The sequence below is a fragment of the Podarcis vaucheri genome (genome assembly GCF_965113315.1).
Source record: "Podarcis vaucheri genome assembly, chromosome: 12".
Classification (NCBI taxonomy): Eukaryota; Metazoa; Chordata; class Lepidosauria; order Squamata; family Lacertidae; genus Podarcis; species Podarcis vaucheri.
The window spans coordinates 25,922,619-25,947,157 of record NC_138750.1 but is presented as its reverse complement, the minus strand read 5'-3'; the positions used below and the strand labels follow the sequence as shown (position 1 = coordinate 25,947,157).

At 42.2% G+C, this 24,539-nt stretch overlaps 1 protein-coding gene across 4 annotated transcripts; it reads left to right on the top strand.

Moving 5' to 3' along the window:
* Positions 1-2,197: 2,197 nt before the first annotated feature.
* On the top strand, positions 2,198-23,791 carry GALNT15 (polypeptide N-acetylgalactosaminyltransferase 15). 4 transcript variants are annotated; one of them, XM_082193412.1, is made up of 10 exons: positions 2,199-3,400; positions 6,464-6,630; positions 7,689-7,893; positions 15,938-16,105; positions 16,322-16,439; positions 16,998-17,192; positions 18,125-18,256; positions 19,586-19,687; positions 20,862-21,002; positions 21,263-23,791. In XM_082193412.1, the coding sequence occupies exons 1-10, from the start codon at positions 2,850-2,852 to the stop codon at positions 21,395-21,397; spliced, it is 1,914 nt and encodes a 637-aa protein (XP_082049538.1). In that variant the 5' UTR covers positions 2,199-2,849; the 3' UTR covers positions 21,398-23,791. The 4 variants fall into 4 exon arrangements, with proteins under 4 accessions (XP_082049540.1, XP_082049541.1, XP_082049538.1 ...); XM_082193414.1 differs by lacking the exon at positions 21,263-23,791 and having other exon boundaries at positions 2,198-3,400; positions 19,567-19,687; positions 20,862-21,001; XM_082193413.1 differs by lacking the exon at positions 19,586-19,687.
* Positions 23,792-24,539: the final 748 nt, after the last annotated feature.

The following is a 24,539-nucleotide window of genomic DNA, read 5'->3' as shown; positions in this document are numbered from 1 at the left end:
ATCACTGAATACATAACAGCCACCAAGCTGCCAAGTACAGATGTGACTTGAAGCCTGCAGTCAAAGCCTATCAGTCAGTAGAAGAGCCTGTTAATCAATCCTGGCTTCTCCTTCTCGTTTTGTGGATGTGCCCAACACGGAAACCGACTGTGAGGAATATAAGCAATTGCGATGCAATTAATCCCACTTAATTGCATCGTTTTTAGATGCTAACATAGTCTGCCTCTCTTATTAGGCAAAACGTCGCTAAGTAAAATTCCAGTCACACATAATAAGCCTCTCTCCTTCTCCTACCAAGGCTACAAATGTACTTTTAATCATACAGTTGGTGCTAAAATCCTTGTGAGTCATCAAGAGTTCTGAACATTGAGCTCCGATAACATCAGACATTGTGTACTGAGAGATTCTGTTCTAATTTATTATTAACACACTACTAGAAAATGCCTTTGAAGCTCCCAAGCAGTAAATCATGCCAAACGCACCAAATAGCAGCGACCACAGCAAATAAATTACAGTTTCCAAGTTCCAAAATATTCATCATGGTGCTGTGGGAAGAATGAGGGAATAATTGCATTACAGAGCCACCCAGAACCCTTGGAATTCGTATCGTCAACCACATGGTTTATATAGATTTGTTTTATTCTCGGCTGGGCACGAGAACCACCCAGGTGAACATTCTTGATCAGCTGTGCCCATCATTTGTAAATTTAAAAATGTAAAAAAAAATCGCATATATGAGAATGAGTATACTTGTGAGAATGAAGAAACCAGAGAATGTTTACCATATTTTTGAAGGTGATGGCTCTTTAAGTGGTTGATGCTGGGATAAAGTGATTCTCTGCCCTTCCCCCTTTAATGCCACAAAATAACATTCCACAACAAAAATGACATTTTGACACTTGTTGGACTAGAGAGGAACTGAACTTAGAGGGACCAACATGGACCTATTCACCCAGTCCTATGCTTAATAGGTGCAAGTCCCATGGAATGCAATTGGTCTTACTTCTGAGGAGACATGTATAGGATTGAACTCCTGATCTCTATGCCCCGGATGCTCCAGGGGTATCAGGGTTCCATTATTAGTATTACTGTATTAGTAATAGTAAAAATAGGGACGCGGGTGGCGCTGTGGGTAAAACCTCAGCGCCTAGGACTTGCCGATCGCATGGTCGGCGGTTCGAATCCCCGCGGCGGGGTGCGTTCCCGTCGTTTGGTCTCAGCACCTGCCAACCTAGCAGTTCGAAAGCACCCCCGGGTGCAAGTAGATAAATAGGGATCACTTACCAGCGGGAAGGTAAACGGCGTTCTGTGTGCTGCGCTGGCTCGCCAGATGCAGCTTGTCATGCTGGCCACGTGACCCGGAAGTGTCTGCGGACAGCACTGGCTCCCGGCCTCTAGAGTGAGATGAGCACACAACCCTAGAGTCTGGCAAGACTGGCCCGTACGGGCAGGGGTACCTTTACCTTTACCTATTAGTAATAATAGCATTTCTACTATTATAGACTCCCTCCCTCTGTGGCTCAAATCATATTACCTGCACGCAGAGATCAGGGTTTGAGTGGCAACATTAATTAAGGCGGTTATTGCTCTTTTTGTAGTCTGTGGAATAGACACTTGCACTAGCAACTTTCTGATTATTTTTTCCAATCACATTATGCACTTGCATGTCTATACCCCGTAACCTGGCTCCATATAGAAATATCTGCTCTGCAAATCTTCAGAGCAGAATCAATTATCCTTTTAACAGTTTTTTTTTCAAGGAATAGTGTAGCCATTAAATTAGAGCTGGGGAGTTCTAGTCACAAATCCTCACGCAGCTTTTAAGCTTGTTGGGTGATAGCCAGTCACCAGCTCTCATTCTAACTAACATTCTACAGGGGTGTTGTGCAGTCATAAAGGGAGGGGTCTTTGCTGCCTTGGCCTTCTGAGAAGGAAGGGTCGGATATAAATGCAATACCAAACAAATCCAGAATAAGTTCCTCCAACAGCCTGTTTTATTTTCATGATTCTTTAATAGTGTAGTAATGCATCAAAAACATTCTCAACTCCTGGAACAGAATGTGCCTTTTTTCTTTTTTACAACAGACACTCCCTTGTTTAGGAAGGAAATTCTGAATGAGCATAATGAGTTGTACATCCTGATTGGTTTTCAGCTTCAAGATCTCCCCCACCCCCTCCTGATTCTATTGCTTGCAAGGATCTGATTTGATAGGTGAAGAACAGTGAGGGCATTAGGACCAAGAAAAAGACACACACACACACTCACTCACGGCTCTGTTATGTCTGGCAAAGTGTGTACTTATGTGTGAAACTGAGCCCCAGTAGTTTGCATCAATTGATCTCGAAGCATCAGAGGAGAGGAAGACAGAACTGTCAACTCTGCTTTCAACAGAAAGTCCTTTTCCTCTGCATCTCTGACAACATTTGGAATTTATTTCTGCTGTTGCAGCCAACCTGTGGAAGAAAACCATCAAGGCAATTTGGAGTTGTTTTTTTCCTCCTCTTTCAGAATTAGAAGGAAATAGTTCAACTTTTAAGATACTTTTTAATGGACTTTTTGGCCGACTTGTCGCATTTCCCCCACAAACAGAAACAAAACTGGAACTCCGTACAATGACAAGAGATCATTCTTTTGCTCAGCGAATCCATCTAATCGGTGAGGTCTCCTTCCCAAGTAAATATAGCCATTTGAAGAGCTAGGATTTTATTTGCAAGTAAAGGAATGAAGCATCAGCGGTAATATCCAAAGCTGGTACCCCAAGGGGTTGCAATGAAGCAGACAACAGCTCCACGAGGCATGTGTGACTGGCTTTTAACATGACAATCTGTGTGACTTTGCTACTGAAACTATGTACCCAAGGAGAAGGTGCAGGTATGGGCCACAGAAACTGCAGTTCCTCTTGCTGGTGCTGGTGCTGGCCTTTTTGCTGATGATGGTAACAATGCTGAACCCATCCGTCAAAGATCTGAACAAGGAGAGGATACCCCAGCCTGCAAGGTCTGTCCCTAAAGAAGGATACCGTGTGGATTTCGGCGAAACTCAAGAGATCTTAGATGCTCAGGAGGACAGCCAGCAGCATTTGCCCCTGGATGGGCTGTCACCTTTCATCTCTCTAAAGGAGGATGAGCTCTTGGTGGCTGTAGGGTCACTCACAGCCAAGAGGAACCACAGCAGAACCAGGAAAGGATACCGAATGGTCGGGCAGCAAAGCAGAAGGCAAGAGGGGAGCAAACAGGTGCGAGGACCCGAGTTCCTGCTGAAGTCTCTTCCTCTGCCGGGTGGAGAAAGGACTGAGGCAAGTGAGATGGCAATAGGTGGCCTGGAAACTTATGGGTTTAATGAAGCGCTCAGCAAACAGATCCCTCTGCACAGGGAGCTACCTGAGGTACGGCATTCTTTGTAAGTAAAGCTTCCTAATTAACCTTGACCTTTCCAGTTCTCAAGAAACAAAAATTCTTTCGCCCCTCTCTGGAATGCAGATCTCTTTTATCTCAACGTGAGATTTGTCGTCCCCCCCTCTGCCCCCCAGAGCACCCCCCCGGGTGTGTGTGTTTAATAATAATAATTTATTATTTACACCCCACCTACTCTGTGAGGCTCCTAACAGAATAGATAAAAAATAAGATAAAACATCAAACATTAAAAACATTCCCTAGATTAGAATGGGGGTTGTGGCAGCAAGTGTCACCCAGAATGAACAATATAAAACTTGGAAGAAAACTGCTGACATTTTGTCGCATCATCCATAACAAGCAAAAAACAAATTTAAGAGCAACTGTGGAATGTAATTCATTGATACAGTGTGATGTTTTTATCTTTTATTCTCTTTTCTGACCCTTACATAATACTGGCAAATCTTATTGCTTCTGATATGTCACCTTGGATATACCAATTCAGACACAAAGGAATGAGCAACACACTGTTTGGGGAAAGTTAAAAAAATTCACCACAGCTGCTTCTGTTCCACTTTCTTTAGCAATTGGAATGGTACTCCTTCAACCAGGTACATAACAAGTTTTAAATCTGAGTGTGCAGTTTCGATGTTTAATAAGGTGGGTGGTGGCCTCTACTGGGAAATGTGGGAATGGCAGAACATTTGAAGAAAAACGCTTTTTTAATAGCAGGTGCATAATTTCAGGGGTAATTCTTTCTTGCCTGTAGCAACCTGTAACTATAGATTTGAGTGGTCAAGGTGTATGCTCATGATATCCACCTCATATAGAAGATGAAATGAGTTTATTCTAGTACTAAATGACACTTGTACAGGAAGTACACTGAGATACTGTTTAAACAGCTTATAATCCGGTTTTACGATGTATTTAATTCCCCTGCAGGAATCCTTGGCTTATAAGCAATATGGCTACTTAGTAAATGTATTATGCAAAACAGTAGAAGGATTGTATGCATCATATATAATCCTTATTAAATTCTGTAATGCCACAATTAAGGATTTCATGGTGGAACTAGCACAATATGTGAAAGTCAGGAAAACAAAACAGATAAACCGATACCTTTTAAGAACCATTTCATGCAAACTTTTAAGTTGCAAGAACACTGTCAGAGAAAACTCAAATGGGAAGCAACCAAGAAGCCCAGATTTCCCAAACCACTGATACCTGTAACAGCCTTACAATATTTTTGAAAATGTTTCTCTTCTAAGTTATCTCAAAATGTGATACCTTTGACTGCTGTATCAACTATATTCTACAGTACCAAATTATCGAAGGCTTTTCACCAAAGCCAGACTAAACGTCTTTCCTTCTGCAGTGTTGTGAGGAGTTCCGCACCAGGACAGACTTTGCTCGTGTGCTCAAGACATCGATTCCATAAAACATATTTTGTTGCACTGTGCAAAATATGAGCAAGCCAGGGCTGAACTGATATTACCCTTGCTGGTACCTTTCCTGGGAAAATCAGAGGCTCACTATGTCAGGTTTCTATTGGAAGACCGGACAAATGCTAGAACATTAGCAGTCACCAAGTTTTTATTGGTGGTTGCAAGGACCAATGATCCCTATATTCTGAACGAAATGCTTGTTTAACCTGGAGGTAAGCTGTATGAATTGTGTATTGCTTTGTAACGATTTGTTGGGTCTCTGGACTGTAATAAAGGTTGATGATGATATTCTATAGTGTTTTCAGTAACTGAAAGAAGGATGGCAAAATGCAAGACCATCCCTAACATTAGGTAAGAAGCAGCAGATTGTGGGTTTCATCAGCTCTGCTGCTGCATCAGAGCATACATGCACATGGCCATGTACCTTCCATGAGTTCTCACAGGTTGTCCTGAGTCATACTAGCCAATTTTCACATCACAGGGCTAAAGCAGAGCCACAAGAGGATCTCCACCCATGAAATCTTATTTTAATAAGGTGATATTGTCCTAAATGAAAGAGGATAAGCTTTGATTTTTACAGGAAATTGAAAACAGTCACTTGTTTTAATTAAAGCAATATATAACTTGCTGGCTGGCATCCATTCACTCACAAGGCAGGTGAATAATGGCAGCATTATAGCTGTCTTTGCATTACATATGGCATTGGATTCTAAAGATTTAATTATGCAGATGCAGGCAATTTCTGCTTGGCTAGCACATTCTGGGGTCAGCACTGATGCCTGAAACAAAAAAACCCCCAGACACTTCTGGTTTAGCACAGTTGTTCCAGGGCATGTATAGAGTTACAGCTAAACCAAAAGACCACTGATTTTAGGTCTGTTTGGAGTAATTTTATATTGCTAAGAATCTGAGCCTGTGCAGATTCTTTATGCAACAATTTGGATGTATCAATATTTGTTTTTGTGTCTGTCTGAAGAAAGTTCTGTTAGTGAAGCTTTGAAACCATATTTTGGTCTGTACATATCCAAGAGGAGTCCGTTTTTATTTGTCCTGTTGCTTCAAGCTGTGCAATATTAATATACGCAATAGGGTCCCCAGATGTTGATGGACTACAACTCTCATCATCCCTAGCTAGCAGGACCAGTGGTCAGGGATGATGGGAGTTGTGCTCTACAGGGTTGGTGAAGTAGAATCTGGAGATTAGCTATGGAGGAGAAATTGATAGAACACAGTAGACTGGCTAGAGGGGTCAACACTTGGAAACTTGGTATATCTTCATGGATTTTATTAATCAACAAGATATTAACTGACTTCCTCTGATTTTGCCAAGACCCCTGTTGTCAGACCTAATTCCTGAGCATTACTTGGCTTGATAACAACATAACCTATGTCTGCTTAATTTTACCTTGCATTGTGAATACTGTCTCAGTTGTGAGAGTTTATGAAACCGGATGTCCTACTGAAAGATTGAAGTACTGAAATTTTTAGTTAATAAAATATGTGTATGTATAAGGTAAGATAGCCAGGCACAAGCCTGGTTCCATGTAATTTGCAGGGCTGTATTTAACAGTGAATTTAAAATAATAATAGTAATTTTCAGTGTTTACATTTTGTCCTTTACACAGGTGCTTGAAGCAAGAAGCCAGCCTCAGTCGGCCTACAGCAAGTGTCATTATCTGCTTCCATGATGAAGCCTGGTCTACTCTCTTGAGAACAGTGCACAGTGTCTTGGATACAGCACCGAAGGACTTTCTCAAAGAAATCATCCTTGTAGATGACCTGAGTGAGCAAGGTAGATCCTTTCTTCACTCCCACAGCCAGACTGTTCCTAACAGATGTCTGCAGAACACGGCATTAACAGGGTCATGTTCAGTGGTGTAGCGTGGGGGTGCAGGGGGGGCCGGCCGCACCGGGTGCAACATCTGGGGGGGGCCGCTCGCGCTCGCAGCTCTCTGCCCCTACCTGGCTCATTCAGGGTTAGGGGGCGCAAATTACTTGCCTTGCCCCGGGTGCTGACAACCCACGCTACGCCACTGGTCATGTTGGATAAACAGAGGAATGGTTTGATGTGTTCAGTACTTTAAAATTCACATTGGCTTCTTTTACTTATTTCATTTAATTGTAGTGTCCATGAACCCCCACTCCAAGAAGAATTTGGATATTCTGTGCAGAGTAGCACTGCTTGGGTGATGGGCCTCGTGTGGTTCTTGGTGCCTTGACAAATGTCCAACCTTCCCAACCTTTGAAGCTTCCATTTTATTTCTTCAGTAAAGGCAGTTCAAACTCTCAGTTGCATATCATATATTTTGAATAGTGATTTGTTGCTAGCAGTGAGGTACAGGCATGTGTGGTGTAGGGAGCCAGTGTGGTGTAGTAGTTAAGAGCAGTGGACTCGTAATCTGGTGAACTGGGTTCGATTCCCCGCTGCTCCACATGCAGCTGCTGGGTGACCTTGGGCCAGTCACACTTCTCTGAAGTCTCTCAGCCTAACTCACCTCACAGAGTGTTTGTTGTGGGAGAGGAAGGGAAAGGAGAATGTTAGCCGCTTTGAGACTCCTTAGGGTAGTGATAAAGCGGGATATCAAATCCAAATCCATGTATGAATTAGTCCAACAACCAAGGAAACAATATAGAAATTGGTAAGGCAGACAGGTAGATAAACAGGCAGACCGGCAGGCCTAGATATTAAATAAAGCTCTTCTTTGCTTTGTTTTCTTCTGACTCTGTAGATTTCTGGGTCAGAGAGGAAAAAATAAAAGCTAGCCTCTGGAAACATTTGCAAGCTTGGTTCTTAGAGAGAGGTCTACAAACTCTGAACTAAAATTCAAACCATTGCTATTTCAATGGCAGGATTTCTGAAGTCATCCCTGAGTGACTACATCTCTAAGCTGGCAGGTGTGAAATTGATTCGGAGCAACAAAAGGCTGGGGGTCGCCCGAGGCCGCATGCTTGGTGCTGCCCGAGCCATGGGGGACGTTGTGGTCTTCATGGACTCCCACTGCGAGTGTCACAGAGGTTGGCTGGAGCCTCTCTTGGACAGACTAGCCAGCGACAGGTAAACGACTGCTGCTCTCCTCCTGTTGTCTTGGTCCATTGTTAGGGGACAATGGTTGCAGCCGACAGGGTTGCCGTGGCAGAATGACTGATGCTGATCATAAAGCTCAGGTTTTCATAAGCTACTGACAAATACCCAAACCAACATTGACAGCGGTTGACCTGTGGGTGGAACTAGGCATTGTCTTGGTAAACATGCATTTCCCAACCAACATTTACTGAGATAACAGGAATGCAGAAGCATGGGGCATGAAGCACACACTCCCCAACATTTCTCCGATAGAAATAGGGACATCCTGTTCCATAATAAAACAGTAATAACTTCTTTATTATTATTTATACCCCGCCCATCTGACTGGGTTCCAACCTATATAAAAACATAATAAAACTATGCGGGGCTGCCTTCAGATATCTTCTAAAGGTTGTATAGTTACTTATCTGCTTGGCTCAGGGATTGCATAACTCCATACCATCCCAACATTTCTCTGATGAAAATAGGGACGTCCTAAGGAAAAGCGGGGCATTCCGGGATCAAATCAGAAACCAGGATGGCTTCTATAAATCTGGGACTGTCCCTGGAAAATAGGGACACTTGGAGGGGCTGAAGGAGAGCCCTGCTAGATCAAGCCTAAGGCCCATTGAGTCCAGTGCTCTGTTCTCACATGGGAAGCTCGAGTGTCACAGCACTCTCCCTGCCTGTGTGATCCTTCAACTGGTATTAAGAGGCACACTGCATCAAACATGGGAGAGGAGGGGAGATTTGTTTAAACCTACCCAGGCCTGCCAATTTTCCTCTACAGATGCCCCTCTGGCTTTTTCCCCCCTCAAACTAGGTTTGCTTCCCATTTCAAAACTCAACTGAGAACCAATCCCAGTGATTCTCCTCTGAAGTGCCCCTCGTTAGTCTCCTAAGAGAAACTTGGGCTTGGCAATCTCCAGTTTCCTTTATTACACTACATTCTGCCCTCTGCCTTAAGTTCTGCTCTCTTCCCTGACTGCCATTCCCTCTATTTCCGATGTTCAGACATGAGCACCGTTGCCAGTGGCGTAGCGTGGGGGTGCAGGGGGGGCCGGCCGCACCGGGCGCAACATCTGGGAGTTAGGGTTAGGGGGTGCAAATCCACGGGTTAGGGGGCGCAAATTACTTGCCTTGCCCCAGGTGCTGACAACCCACGCTACGCCACTGACCGTTGCTTATAGAGCCAAAATGCTCAAAACAGAAGGGCCATCAGACTAGGGGAGACCCTTAGGTTTGAATAAGTACAAAAAATCTTAAGGGGGGGGACTAAAACGGGGGGGGGGCTTGAGGGCCAAGCATCTGTTCAGTGGTCATGGAATGCTGGCTGGCTGTTGAGGAGGTAGCAGAAACATAGCTGGAAGGGGGAATGGAATGGAATATGATGGTGGAGGGCATGGCTGGCTGGGACACTGAACAGGAGAACTGTTGCTGCAACATTTTGTTGCAGGCCACATATATGTCCTTTAAAAAATTGTTTTCTACATCTAGTATTCACTTATTTCAAATTATGGTGCCTGGAGGTGTGAGGTGCTTGGCTGCATTTGGTGTTCAGAGGGCTGATAAAATTTTAAAGGACTTGGGAAGCTTCTTGACAAGCAAAACACACACACACACACCCTGCACACACCCATACATTATGCTCAGTAATAATTCCCTACTATACAGGCACACTGTAGAATGAGAAACCGAATCATATATTAACAAAATTAATTAGCATAATAAATGTTACCAGAAGGGATTGTATGCGCAATGATATTAATGCAGAACATGAATCCAGCCAACTTTTGTCCAATTAGCATTTTGGAGGAAACAAAATTGCAGACTTGTTGCATCATCATCTTTTAAGATCTCGCATTTCCAAAGCTTATGGAACATTCATAAGCAAACAGAATTTCTGAAAGAATGCATTAGTTCACATGCGAGACACTGCTAGAGCAGAAAAGAAAAAGCAGCAAAAAAACCCAGCTTCCTCATGTTATACACTTGTTAGACGCAATTTGTTCGTGCTTCTGCTTCTTTACAATATCCTGAGAGACAGTTCAGGAGGTAAGCATGGAGTGGCTACGTTGCTTGACCTGTTAATTTTAAAATATTTTTTTCCCATTGTCTGGTCCAGAAAGGCCACACATCTCCCAGTCGAGTGTCAGGCCTGGGAGACTGGTGAAATGGGTTCAAGAAGGATGGGGGGCAACCAGCTGGTGCCTGCTGCATTTCTGTGATTGAGGCTCGGCTGAGGAGCCTGCAAACACCATCACTGATGTGTTAAGTTTGGGAGGTTGACAAAGAGCCATATCAGTTGTCTTTTTCAGTCTGCCACCTACTGCCTGCAAGGTTTCCAAGCGCGGCTGCATCTTTGGAGAGAATGAAGTGCCCCGTTGTTTTCCTCTGAACAATGGAAAACTCCTAGCTGAGTGTTAGGACAGGGCAACAGCCTGTGTTTCCATTCTGATACAGTGGTACCTCAGGTTAAGAACTTAATTCGTTCTGGAGGTCCGTTCTTAACCTGAAACTGTTCTTAACCTGAGGTACCACTTTAGCTGCCGCTGCACCGCAATTTCTGTTCTCATCCTGAAGCAAAGTTCTTAACCTGAGGTACTATTTCTGGGTTAGCGGAGTCTGTAACCTGAAGCGTCTGTAAGCCAAGGTGCCATTGTATACCAGAATGGAATCCCTGGGACTTTTCACCAGGCTGACTCACCCCTGCCTCTCGACCTCCTTCAACCCACTCTCCTGCTTCAGTTTCTGCCTCTGATTCTGGACTTCTCTCTGCCACAGACTCTTCCAGCTCTCTGAGACCTGTCACCTCTTCAGCTTCTGAAACCTGCACCTCCTAATCTCCTGCCTCTTCATTGTCCCACCACCAAATCCCCAGGCTCTGAGCTTCCCCCCTTAAGTGGTCACCCAGCTGGTTCCTCCCACTATTCCTCTGTGTCCAACCAATCCGTGACCTATGGCATAGCCTATCCAAGGGGTGGATAGAAATCCTGGTGTGCTGTGCAGTGGTACCTTGGTTCCGCAACGGCTTAGTTGTCAAACAAATCGGCTCCCGAACGCCACAAACCTGGAAGTAAGTGTTCAGGTTTGCAAACGTTTTTTGGAAGCCGAATGTCTGACATGGGTTCTGATTGGCTGCAGGACCTTCCTGCAGCCAGTCGGAAGCTGTGCCTTGGTTTTCGAACAGTTTTGGGAATCGAACAGACTTGCGGAACGGATTAAGTTCAAGAACAAAGGTACTACTTTTTTTGGTCCATCTGTCTCTGTTATGTACTGAAGTTCTCACCCTGGGCCAGCAGGAGGATACTGTAGATAGTTTTCACTCAGGTCCACATATGCAAATAAGGGATTGAAAGTGACGTTCAGTGATTGGATAGTTACAGAAAATGGTTACTGTTGCGTTCTAGTGGAGCTCTATATAAGCAGGCTGGCTGAACCCTTCAGCTCAGTTCTGTTCTGGCCTGTGAATAAACGAGAGCTGTTTGAAGAATCGCTGTGTCGTCTGATATGTTCACCCACAACTTAACAGTCTCTGACCTGAGCAGGTGCTGTTTCATCTAAAACATTTTGGAAGCACTTTTTTTAAATACTGTAGAACTCTCCATTGTCTCCCCCTGACAAAGATACTTGTAAAAATGCCCTGGGCTATTTAAGTACGGTATATTCATAAAATGTGTTTTGGCATCTGCTGAGGTTCAAGGCCTCTCCTTTCCTTTTTTGGGTGGAAGGGGGAGAAATTTTTAATGCTTCCCGGCTTTTGTTTTTGTTTTCATATGTTTGGCATTTCTTTGGAATGTGTCCCTATGCAAAAAGAGATCCTACGAAACTTCAGCTTTTTGTGGGTTCCAAAGGATGTGGTCAGTCTGCCCAAACTGCGAGCTGCATCTGGCTTTAACAATATACATACCAGAGCCATATGAGAAAATCTATTTTGAAAAACAAATTGAGGACAACAGATATGATTTATTGGGGCATGTTCGCTGTCCTTTTTAGAGTGTTGTATAAATCAATAACAATAACTATTAAAGTTTATTTAAGCTTAAAAATAGATGAATTACCGTAATTAACTTCAATATTTATATTAAACCTCTAAGAATAATGCACAATGTTCATGCTTATGTATAAACAGGGGAAGTCATTTCATTGCCAATTATTTTTGATTCAAAAAACAAAAAACCCTTGGTGTTTTTTTTAACGAACTTCCATATTGCTGGGCTGCAACTCCCAAAATACCTGACCATTTCACATGCTCGCTGGACTGCTGAAACTGCTGAAACAGACATCTGGAGGGTCACAGGTTCCCACTCCTGACATATTCCAAAGAAAACATTTAAAACAGTCCCTCATGATCCAGACTCCCAGCTCAGTTGCCTGGAACCAGTGTTGCTAAGGCATTTTGAGATGGGTGTGTGTGTTAGGGTCCCCCCCACACACACACTGCCTGATTCTATAGAGTAACATTAGCAGATACTTGCCAGTAATTTATGCTCCATTTCAAAGTGTTGAGGAGCTGTTGATTGCCTGCCAATTTTGAAGCAAAAAATAAATAAAAATGAAAGGAATTTAAGAAGCACCTGCCAACTTTCTTCTTATTTTCTTTTGGAAATTGATGCCTTTGTAGTAAATTCACTATGAAAAGATTATATTCTTCTGTGATTATGACAAAAACAGATGCTTTCAAAAGAAGCACTTAAGTACAAACAAGAGGTAAGATAGCACAGCTAATTTTATTATTCATTATAGTCCTTTGAGTCTGTAAAGTTTCTCCCTCACACACACACTTTTGGTTTTGCTCTGTAAAAAAAAACATAATCATTTGTAGCCAGACTGGACTTTGAATCTTAACTGGTGTAAATTTGTTTTGTGTTCATTTTATTTCCATAGGATCATGCTGATTTACAACCAGAAGATTTAATAACGTACATTTCCCCCTCTAGCTTAAACATTGTTCCAGCTACGCTATCACATTGACTCTTTGGGAATTTGGCAAATGACATACAGAGAGAAAGATTAAAATACTGTACATTCATTTTCCATTCCTTTCTTGACAATTCATCCTTAAAACTTACAATCCTTTCATAGCTATAAACCATGGGAATCTGGCACTCTTACTATTTTTGTAGCAATATCTTCATAAGAACATTTTAAATCTGTGATTTAGTGCTCCCCCCCCCCCCCTAGAAAAATAGGTTCTGGTACTCACCATGAAGTTGTTACAGTTAATGCCACAATTTTTAACAACAAAAAGAGGAGCTGGTACTGTACTGTGTGTGCTTTGCATACCCCCCCCCCCAAAAAAAAAGCAGAAGAAGGAGATATGATATCCACTCAACTATTTCTTCCTACAGTCTCAGGGTTGTATCTAGCTAAGTGCTACTCAGACCAGACCCAGTGAAATTGATGGTCCTTCATAATGTCTGTCTATTTCAGCGGGTCTTCTCTGAGTAACATTAACTTTATATACAATGCATTTCAAATGCAATTTGTTTTCTTGCCCACCGGTCAATCATTAAGTTATAGCATTTTTACTACGATTGCTTTTGCATTTTTTAAAATATTCATGAACAGTAATTACATTTCATTCATAACTGTTGGCTTTAAAAAAGTAGCAACAAATCATGAATACATCATATCAAAGGGTCAAAATATAGCCATCAGGGCAGAGTCATTTGGCCTATTTATTAAAATTTATAAGGCATGTCCCATTATTTTGAAACAATCTCTGGCATGTTCTTTTTTCCTCATAAATTTTAATATTCCGTAACCTTATTAATTAGCATGGAATTCCATATTTTCCTTTTCCACTGGCTAGAACTTGTTAAAACATCTGGTCTCCCCACTCTAGACAATGAATTTTATTAGTATTTTCCACACAACAACAACATTAAAAATATCGAAAAATAACAATACACAAAAACCAACATTCAAAAAACAAAAAACAAAAAATCCATATCTTACAAGTTAATAATATAAAAACTAAAAAGAAAAACAAACATTGACTTCCACCAATCCCACAGCACCTCCTTTATCTCTCATTGTCTTCCTGTTTTCCTTATCATCTCTATACTAACATCTAGATATAAATTCACTTTAGACAATGACATGCATTGTCATAGAATCATAGAGTCAGAAGGAACCTCAAGGGTCATCTAGTCCAGCCGCCTGCAATGCAGGAATCTCAGCTACAGCATCTATGGCAGATGGCCATCCAACCTCTGCTTAAAGTCCTTGACTAATACAAAATGCTCCTTCCTAATCTTCTCTTTTGTTGCTTCCAAGAAATGTGGTTCCATTTTTCATAACAAAATAAAAGAATCTTTCATCACAACCATTATTCTCAATACTGCTACCCGTTCATTAATTTATATACTGCTTAATGTCTGCATGTGCTTGAGAAGAGAATAACATTGACCAGGGTGGGCTGATTCCTGTTGGTGGCTGGGCCATTGTCCAGAGGCACCATTTTATAGGATCTTGTCAAGCGTCAGGGGATCCAACCCCAGCAGTAGATTGCCAGGAATGGATATGACAAGGAAGTTCTTACCAGTTGCTTTTTATTCAGTGTTCACAGAGAGAGACTTAGAAAGGCAGCCTCTTGAAATAATGGCGTTGCTCCGAGTAAATCTCCCCTCCCCTCCTCTCCCACTTCCTCATTTGTCATCCCTTCTACGGCTGGCGCTGAGAGCTGTTTGCTTCTGAGCCATTTGCTCTCCTGTTTTTAAGGCTCTCTGGGTTCTGGGAGATGGTGGGTCTGAAATGCTTCCTAGTGATAACGTGTCAACCAGCTGCTCCGGTTCTGCCTCTTCCTCTCCCATTATTTCCCAACTTTCCCCCTCATCTTCCTCTGAGCTGTGATCTCCCACCAACCCCTGTTCTGAACTGTCGTCTTCTTCTCTGGAAGAGCCAGGCTGGGGAGGTTGTCTCCACCATTCCTCCTCTGCCCAGACCCTCTCAGATCTGCACCATGGTGACCCCCTCTTTTCCGTCACCACAACCAATAATAATGACCATGATTCTTGCCCCATCTGTTATCTTTGAGGGTGGGCAGGGTGCTTTCACCTCACTATGGGGACGTCGCATGATGCTGCGTCAGCCGAACATAGGGATTCAGGAACAAGTTGAAAGCAGAAGCAATTGCCTAATGATACAGCTGCCCTCTGCCTGTTGCATGCCATTATTCCTGGAGCGGGATGACAACAATGAATAGTCTCTGGTCTACAGAGATGCTCGCTTTCAGACAATACCTCTCAGTGCACCAGCAAATTGTCAGTGTCATCTTGGGACTAACCCTGAATTCAGTAGGGATGTTGTTGTTGTTTAGTCGTTTAGTCATATACGATTCTTTGTAACCCCATGGACCAGAGCACTCCAGGCACTCCTGTCTTCCACTGCCTCCCGCAGTTTGGTCAAACTCATGCTGGTAGCTTCGAAAACACTGTCCAACCACCTCGTCCTCTGTTGTCCCCTTCTCCTTGTGCCCTCAGTCTTTCCCAACATCAGGGTCTTTTCCAGGGAGTCTTCTCTTCTCATGAAGTGGCCAAAGTACTGGAGCCTCAGCTTCATGATCTGTCCTTCCAGTGAGCACTCAGGGCTGATTTCCTTAAGGATGGATAGGTTTGATCTTCTTGCAGTCCATGGGACTCTCAAGGGTCTCCTCCAGCACCATAATTCAAAAGTATCAATTCTTCAGCAATCAGCCTTCTTTATGGTCCAGCTCTCACTTCCATACATCACTGCTGGGAAAGCCATAGCTTTCACTATACAGACCTTTGTTGGCAAGGTGATGCCTCTGCAAATTAACCAGTTTTTCAGTCCCATCCCCAACAGTTAAGTTAGCATTCTGCAATCACTGAACTTGCTCAGTCTGCATTGGGCTGATTCCCCCCCCCACCCTGGGTTATTTTTCTTAAAGATTTGTTGCGCTTCAAGAAACCCAGGGGGTTCCCCTGAGACTGCTATCTTCCTCTCGCACACTTTCAGCAAGTTTCGCAAATTATCCGTAAAAACGAACAGGATGTTTGTCTCTTTCCAGAAGACGGATTGTCTCTCCTGTCATCGATGTCATTGACTGGAAGACCTTTGAGTATTATCCCTCTGCGGGCCTGCAAAGAGGTGTTTTTGACTGGAAATTAGATTTCCACTGGAAGCCACTGCCAGAACTCGAAAAGAAGGTACGACTGTCTCCCATCAGTCCCATCAGGTAATGGTTCACCACCTATTGCTGTTACCTCTAAGAATCAGCTAGCAAATCTCTCACAGCTGCTGGGGAGGTGGTCATATATCTTCTGACTATTATTTTGAGGCTTTTAAGACATTTCTTTGTGCTATGCTACTTCTCTATGCATTAGGAAATACAGCAGAATAAAATATTAAAAAATGAAATGAAATAAATCTAACACATTTAAACATCCTCTAGGAGTCCAGCAATACCCGGAATAGTAGTAGCAGTGGACCGACATTATTTCCAAAATACAGGGGGTTATGATTCTGACATGACCCCGTGGGGAGCTGAGAATCTTGAGTTATCTATAAAGGTAAGCACTTGAGATAAATACATCTCATCTCTTTTGATAATCATGCTTTGACATGACATACCCCTCAACAGTCGTGAGGAAAATGGGGCATCCCTCTCTCTTTTTGCGTGACGGCATGGCAGCCATTTTGAGGGCAGTGGTAATCTTGTGTGGCACCCTAAAAGCTGCAAAAAGCTGCAGAAAAAGCACATCTTTTGGGCCACGATCTCGCACAAGCGCATGGCATAATGCAGAATAACTGCCGTAGGGCATTCGTAACACAAAATGGCTACTTGGAATGCATGGCTATTTATCGAAAGGATGAACTGAAGGGAAAGTGCCCAGGGATCACTGGCTTCCTGTCGCCATCTTCTTTCAGCTGAGCATGGGGCTTAAAGGGCATTGTTGGACACGAAATATGCTCTCGGCAGCAGTGGTAGGTGGTGCTGGGCCTTGCGGCAGCGACGGCACAGCAGGCTCTTCCTATGTTGGGCGGAACTCAGCGCCTCTGTTTACATCCATGCCAAGACAGGATCATGTTAAATCGAAAATGAAAACAAAGCTTCACTTCTGTTTCAGGCCTGGCTGTGTGGTGGCTCTGTAGAAATCCTTCCATGCTCCCGGGTGGGACATGTCTATAGAACAGGCATACCATACAACTTTCCTGCTGAAGAAGCTGTAGAGAGGAACAAAATCCAGATAGTTGAGACCTGGCTGGGTTCATTTAAAGATCTCTTTTACCAACAGGACAAAATGGCACGCTTAATTAAGAAGGTAAATTCCTCAGAAGTCGTTGTTCTTGAGGGAGAGCCAAATTAAAAGATTAAATTCTGCAAAAATTGCACCCTTCAATTTTTGGCAACACCTTTCCATGCTCCTTTGTTCTTTCCTACTTTCTTTTGCTTCCCTTCATTTCTTTCCCATTTACTTCTGTAAAATAAATGTTCCCAGAAGATGGTTCCTTTTACATGATTTGTTCCATTTACCGTACATGATTTGGGCAGACTTTGCATAGATATTGATGTGACAGTCACGTGATCCAAAAATTCATGTTAAAGTCTCATTTTTAAGACCAAGGCTGGATCTACACTGATATGTAAAAACACTATCAAAAGCTATGAAAAAGTTATATAGCTCTCAGTGCAATTTCCCATTGCAGATGGATCGCTGCTCTGCAGTGCCCTCTGGTGTCACATTTTTATAACACATTTTTAACATTGTAACTGACCAGTGTAGATTCGCGCCAGATATTTGTGTGTGTTTAATTGATAAAAGAAGCTGACTTTTCATAACTATATGAACAAAAACAGTAATGTTAACTTGCGGTGTTCAATGAATGGTAGAAATAAACTACAATGCAGTGTGAATTACTGGTGCAGATATTCAAATATAAAAGTGTGTAGTGTAGTGGTTAAGAGCGGTAGACTCGTAATCTGGGGAACTGGGTTCGCTTCCCTGCTCCTCCACATGCAGCTGCTGGGTGACCTTGGGCTAGTCACACTTCTTTGAAGTCTCTCAGCCCCACTCACCTCACCGAGTGTTTGTTGGGAGGGAGGAAGAGAAAGGAGAATGTTAGCCGCTTTGAGACTCCTTCAGGTAGTGATAAAGTGGGATATCAAATCCAAACTCCTCTTCTTCTTCTTCTTCTTCAAATATATATAAGGGTGTTTAATAACTTCGTAAACTATTCTATGTACTTGCCACAGACTGAGAAGCTGAACTGCACAGAGCGTGTTCTACTGCAAAAGAGACTGGGATGCAAAAGTTTCCAGTGGTTTATCTCAGATGTGTATCCTGAACTATACCCACTACAGCATGGACCAAGATTTTCAGGCAAGGCAAGTGAAATCTGTACTGCTGTTGAGGCTCATTATTAAATTGAACTTTCTGGCAACTGAACTTTTTAGTGTTATTATTTATGTAAAGTAGGGGTCGCCAAAATTTTGAGGCCAGTGGACCCCTTTACATTTTTGAGAAAGTGCCATGAGTTGCTGCCATGGAGGTACAGCATAACATAAATTGGCTACCACATCTAAAAGAGCAGAAAGACAGACAGGACACAAAATAGTGCAGGCACACCCCTAATCAGCTCCACCACCCCCCCAATCAATGGAAAACAACACTACATCAGTCATTGCCATGCATGCATATTGCTAATTAGAATTTTTCAGCAGTTGAATTTTTCAGTGTAATCCTATTTAAAGATGAGCCCCACTAAGGTCAATGGTATTCTGAACTCAATGGTACTCATCCAGAGGAAAATCGCTATGCTCCAAGCTGATGAAGCTCTGTCCATAGTTGCTATACCAGATTGCAGCCTAAGTGAAATTGTGAGACTGCCATTCTGTACACGCTTTCCTGGGAGTAAGTTCTACTGAACACAACAGGGCTTACTTCAGAGCAGACATGTGTATGATGTTTGGGACTGCATTCTTAAAGAGAGCAGATGAAACATCAGACATTATGCTAAGAGGTGGAAACATAATCAGGTTTTGGAAACAAAAATACGGCATTGAGAAGGTTAATAATTTCAATCTCAAGAATTAAAACGCAATACTACTTTGTTAAATTTCCATGTTTGAAATGAGATTCCACTGTGCCTCTCTAATTTTGAAAAAAGCTAATTGCACACTATGTTTAGAGGTGTGCATCAACCACAAATTGCCCACAAAACATTAGCGGGTACATCAACTACCACTGTGGTCTGGCACTTCTGGCCTGTGAACCAAAATAGGTCCACTAGGCCTTCTCATTTGGCCCATGAAGCCATGCCACGCCCACCTGCCCTACACCTGATGCCATATATATAAAGCCTTCCAAGGCACCCTGATTCAGTTTGGGATTCATCTGAATGTAATGCACACTCTTATTATTTATGTTAAAACACAAATGATTCTGTTCAGTCCTTATTATATGAACTTATTTAAACTTGCCTTGGTATGTGATGACTTTGATTAAAAATGTACATGAAATCTACAATCCTATACATACTTACCTGGCGGTGTCCCATTGAAGGCTATAGGGCTTACTTATGAATACACACACACACAAATTGGATTGTAAAACTGATGCACAAACACAGACAAAAATGATAAATGTAAAAGGGAAATAAATTTCTTTTTAACTCATAGTTTTTGCTTTATTTCAGTATCAATATTTATTTACAGCTGTACAATACTGGGGTTGGACTCTGTGCAGAGTACAGATCTCAACAGGATGCTGGTGGCAGCTGTCTTGCACTGTCACCTTGTAGTGACAATATCAACCAGGTAATTTGAGTTTTCTAAGCATGCACACAATTATATCAAGTTAGATCCCTGCTTCGGAAAAAGGTTGCAATGATACGTCGTGGATTGCAGTGATCCTGTATTAGCTTTTCTAGGAGACTTGGTCAGCTGAAGAGCAGGATACAGACTGGGATTACAGCAAAAAGTTGCAGTGTGGAGTGCTGCTGTTTATGATACTGATCACTACATTTCAATTCTCTCACGCCTTCCTCAATAAGTCAGCCAGCATTTCTCTGTAACTGAGCACACTCCTTTCACATTGGGCTGCTTTTATTTTGGTATTTCCACACCTTGGGGCCATTTTGGCCATTCACAACCCAATCAGTCACCAGAAACAAATAACAACAACATGTGTTACATAGAAAAGAGTGTTAAGGAAGCAACACTGGAGAGGATTGTAGGAGAGGAACTCCTTCAAAGTGTGAAAAAAGGTGATAAAAACGTTATAGGGAACAGTTTCAGAAACTAGTGCGGGTCCAATAAATAATTGAAGGGAAATTGGAAGGAAGACTCAGACGAAGGCCCAGATATAATCATATAAAGTTCTGTAGATTAAGGAGGCTGGGAAGCAGGCAGAGACATACGTGGAGCTGAAAAGAATGGAGAGTCGTCAATGGTCAATAATGTGAAATGCATGAGAGTGATTCACCTAAAGTTACTACCATAGGCTGGTTAAGCTTGCGGCTCGAGTCTTTCCCCAGCTCTCGCCATTATTCTATGAGAAGTTAACCTGTACCACCACATTAAGCTGCAAAATCAGTCAGTGTAAGACAAGTAGCTTAGAAATGGATGACTTGCTGCCAAAACTCCCTTTGTTTTGTGCTAGTTTGTGGCTGGTTAAAAACAACCCCCCACAAAATTTTGCTATCTTAGTGGCCGAGATTAGCACCTATGGCTTCTCCAACCCCTTACATCACCTTTTGTCTAAGCTAGTGTGTTCCTGGCTTCAGGTTTTGGTTGGCCTAGGCCACATCTCACACCCCAAAGGGGAACATCTCATCACTTTCTTATTGGCTTGGGTGCCATGCGCAAAAAAAAAAAAAAGGCATTTCCTTCTTTCATTTGGTGCTTATTTTAGCAAGCACAAACAGGAAATTATGTCTTTTAGCTCCCCCCTCCTCCGTTCTCCAGTTGTGTTGTTCTTTTGCTTCCTTAGCACGTTGAATACAATGGCATGAAGGAAATCTGTTTTGGTTCCATGCCCCAGCTTTGCTTTGATGTCAAGCGTGAAAAAGTTGTCCTTCAAAACTGTACAAAAAAGATGGAAAACAGCTCACAACACTGGGATATGAAAGAGGTATGTGGCAAGTTTGGCTCAGGGCTATACTAGCAAAAATAGCTTGATGGGTCAAGGTTTGCAAATACTTCTGTTTTTATGCCACAGTCCTGTCATCGGCTGCATGTAAAATATGTGTCCCAAACTAGACAAAGGAATGCTGCGCAGATCAAAACTGGGATGGCCTTTTTCGAAAACAAAACACAAAATAGTGATTTTACGTGACTGATAAATAGTGTTGATGATAAGCCTAACATTATTTGGTCTTTGTTCATGTGCAGAATGGAATGATTGTCCATCTTCTTTCTGGTAAGTGCATTGGGGCCATGAAGACAGACCTTTGTCTACAGAAATGTAACAAGGAGGCCAATCTGATGTGGCGATTTGATCGTTCATACCATGTAGATGAGAGATGACTATGAAGACCTCCCTGAACCCCATTATCGTTTCATCCATTTGATTCCAAGGTGCAAGAAAAGGGAGCTGAGTATGTTTTCTTGGAACAAAAAATGGACAACATGATGCCCAAGTCGTGCATTCCCACCCAAAATTTACCAAAGTGTTTTGGTATAGCAGTGAATGCTGGGTTGATTCCAGGAAACAGGAGATACAGAAGAGATGAAATGACTTTTGTTTATGCTGCTTTCAGGTTGCACAGAAGGCTTAACTGGGCAATATGGAAAGATATCATAAAGACCAGCTACACAGATGCAAGATACGGAGATATTTTTCTTTCAATGAATCTTATGGAACAAACTGCCAGAAGGCACCGTGTTTAATTTAGTATGTTGTATAATTTATGAAAAGTAGGTTAAAACTATTCTTCTTGAAACTGGCAAAAATCTTTTCTGAAGAGCATCAGTATGACTCAAGTAGAGGCCTCACAAGCTAAACAAAAAATCCTGATCAATATATTGAAAAGTACTGCCAAGGGTTCTTTAAATGAACATCTAAAAACAATATGGTATATAAAAACAAATAAAGCAATTCCAACACAGATGCATAACAGGACAAAGGCTTGTTGAAAGAGGAAGATCTTCAGCAGATGCTGAAAGACTAAATAGAGACAGTGCTTATGTAATGTTTTACTGGAAGACATTCCAAAGGGTGGGGGCCTCACACTCAAAGCCCAGCTTCTATAAGGAATGGAACAGACCACCTGAAAATTTGCCCCAAGCGAATTTTCTCATGTTAGTCTTTGTTTGCCACTGAGCCCAAGGAACACAGTGGGAGAAATCATGTCCAAATACTTAGATGTGGGAAGATTGTGGTCATAGCTTTGCCAGGTCAATGTCAAACACCAAAGCCAAATGTCTGGAAAAGCTTTTAAGCAGATGTAAATCTAAATTAATTCAAATGCGTTATTTCAGATTTAAGCATATATTGTTGTGTGTGGCAAATATGTCCCCACTTACTCCATAATGGGAGTTCAAGGGAGCCTGCAGAATGCTTGTACTGTTCACATCATGGATTGCATATCGTCTTTGGTTAATTTATCAAAAGTAAAGCCCTATTTTTGCAGGTGATGACGACAAAGCTGTCTCGAGCCAGTGAAAGGGAGGGGCGAAACCAAAATGACAAAATACGCTCCTGCTTTGTTTGGTATGGAAAAGAACCAAGGACACAGCACGACTACTTTTCCTTTTTAAAGAAAAAAACAGTGAGCAAGTAAAACTCGACTCTCCTGAGTGGAAATTCTACATTTGGGTGGTCTTTCACGATCTGTGTGGCAAAGAGAACTGCTGAACAAAGTTTGGCTTAACTTGGCAGGCTGACAAATCCTCCTCGGAGAAGAACTTTTAATTTTGGTAGCATACTGACAGAACTGAACTGGTTCAGATCACTGAATATATCAATGTATTTCACCGACTTCTAAAATGTTTTCTCAAAAATGTACCAACGTCTGAAGTCTGCGCTATTGCAGTCTTTAGCTTTGGAACTTCTTAGATTAAGAACCCTGTGGAGATTCAGAGAGAATTTGCTCGTCAGCTTGGGAAGTGAGAGCAATCAAAGTGAAAAATCCACTTTTCCGGGCAGGCTTCTATGCTTTTGCAGAGCAGGCCAAAATTTATCTGGTCAGTCTAACTACGCATCTATGGTGGGGAAAGCCTGGTCCCACAAATGACAGCTCACACATTATGGCATCCACAAGGAAACCAATGCAAACAAACCTCCATACGGCAGCATCTATGTGCAGAGGTGCTCTGGGGAGTTTCACTTGTAGACAGTGCCACAGGCACTTTTCATTTAAACATAAGGTTGTGCTGCCTCCAAGCTGCTGACTGAGGCTTTTCAAGCAACTTCTGTGTGGAAACCATAAGGAAAAGACGAAGGAGGACAAAACAGCGTTCTTCAAATACCTCAAGAGCTGACACATGAAAGAGTGGAGAGTCTAGTTCTCTGCTGCTGCAGAGGGCAAGACTAGGTCTAATGCAGGGATCACCACACTTTGGGTCTCATGGGTATATCTGCAAACCAGATAAACAAAGGCCATTCTATACAAACTTCCATCAGCTCCATCCAGCACAGTCATACTGGGGCTGCAGTTGCTGGAAGTTAACAGTCCAAAACATCAGGAGGCAATCAGTAGGAGGAGGTTATTTCTAAGGTCAAGCAGGCATCATACCTTTTATGTTTCTGAAGGGCATCAGTGTTGTGACACCATCAGGGATGAAACCTTTGGTTGCTGCCATGAACCTTTCATAAGCAATGCCTGCTTTGTGCAATGCGTAAAAGAGGCTGTGGAGCTAGTTGATATATGTTTATATGGTTTAAATGATTTGTCGGAATTAAACCAAATGAAATGGGGGGGGGGACAAAAACAAAGGCCATTCTAGTCTAGCATGGGTTTCACAAAACAGAACAACTCCTATGTATTTCAATATTAAAGTGAATTTTTAAATAACCATAGTGTATTAGATGAGATTCCCAAGCTTGCCTCACTTTTTACTGCCAACAAAGCAATCAGAAAATCAAAGTCGGTACTCAGTAGTTCTGCCACTGTGATATTCAAGGGTCAAATGGTGCAAAAGCTACTCTGATGGACAAGATCCTTAATTTTATAGCTGAAGCAGAAAGTATAATGTTTTGTAAAACCTCATTTTCTACACAAATCCATCACTTTAAAGCAGAAATATTAAAACAACTGAAGAATAGCAAGTTAAAGTTCATTTAAAATGCAGAATAAATATTTTTTTACTTTTCAGACATATTGGTACTTTAAAAATATATCAGTCTACAAACTTTCAGTGCCACCTATTGGCCACCAAAAGCAACTGCTGTTAACAAATGGAATTAACAGCAAAGAAACATATTTGATTGCACAAATGCACAATGTCATTCTGTGTGGTTGCAAGTTAAATATATTGCTTGATTCTAAAGATTCTTGTAACTCCGCTACTGGATTATTAGTGGAAAACAGTAAAAATAAAATCAGTGTGTGCCTGTCCACAGCTCCAAGATTAGGAATTTAAATATTAAATTGTAAGCCTGAAGGATTTACAGTTGTGTGGACAGGACATCTAATCATTTAAAACCTGATATTTAGGTGCACTTACA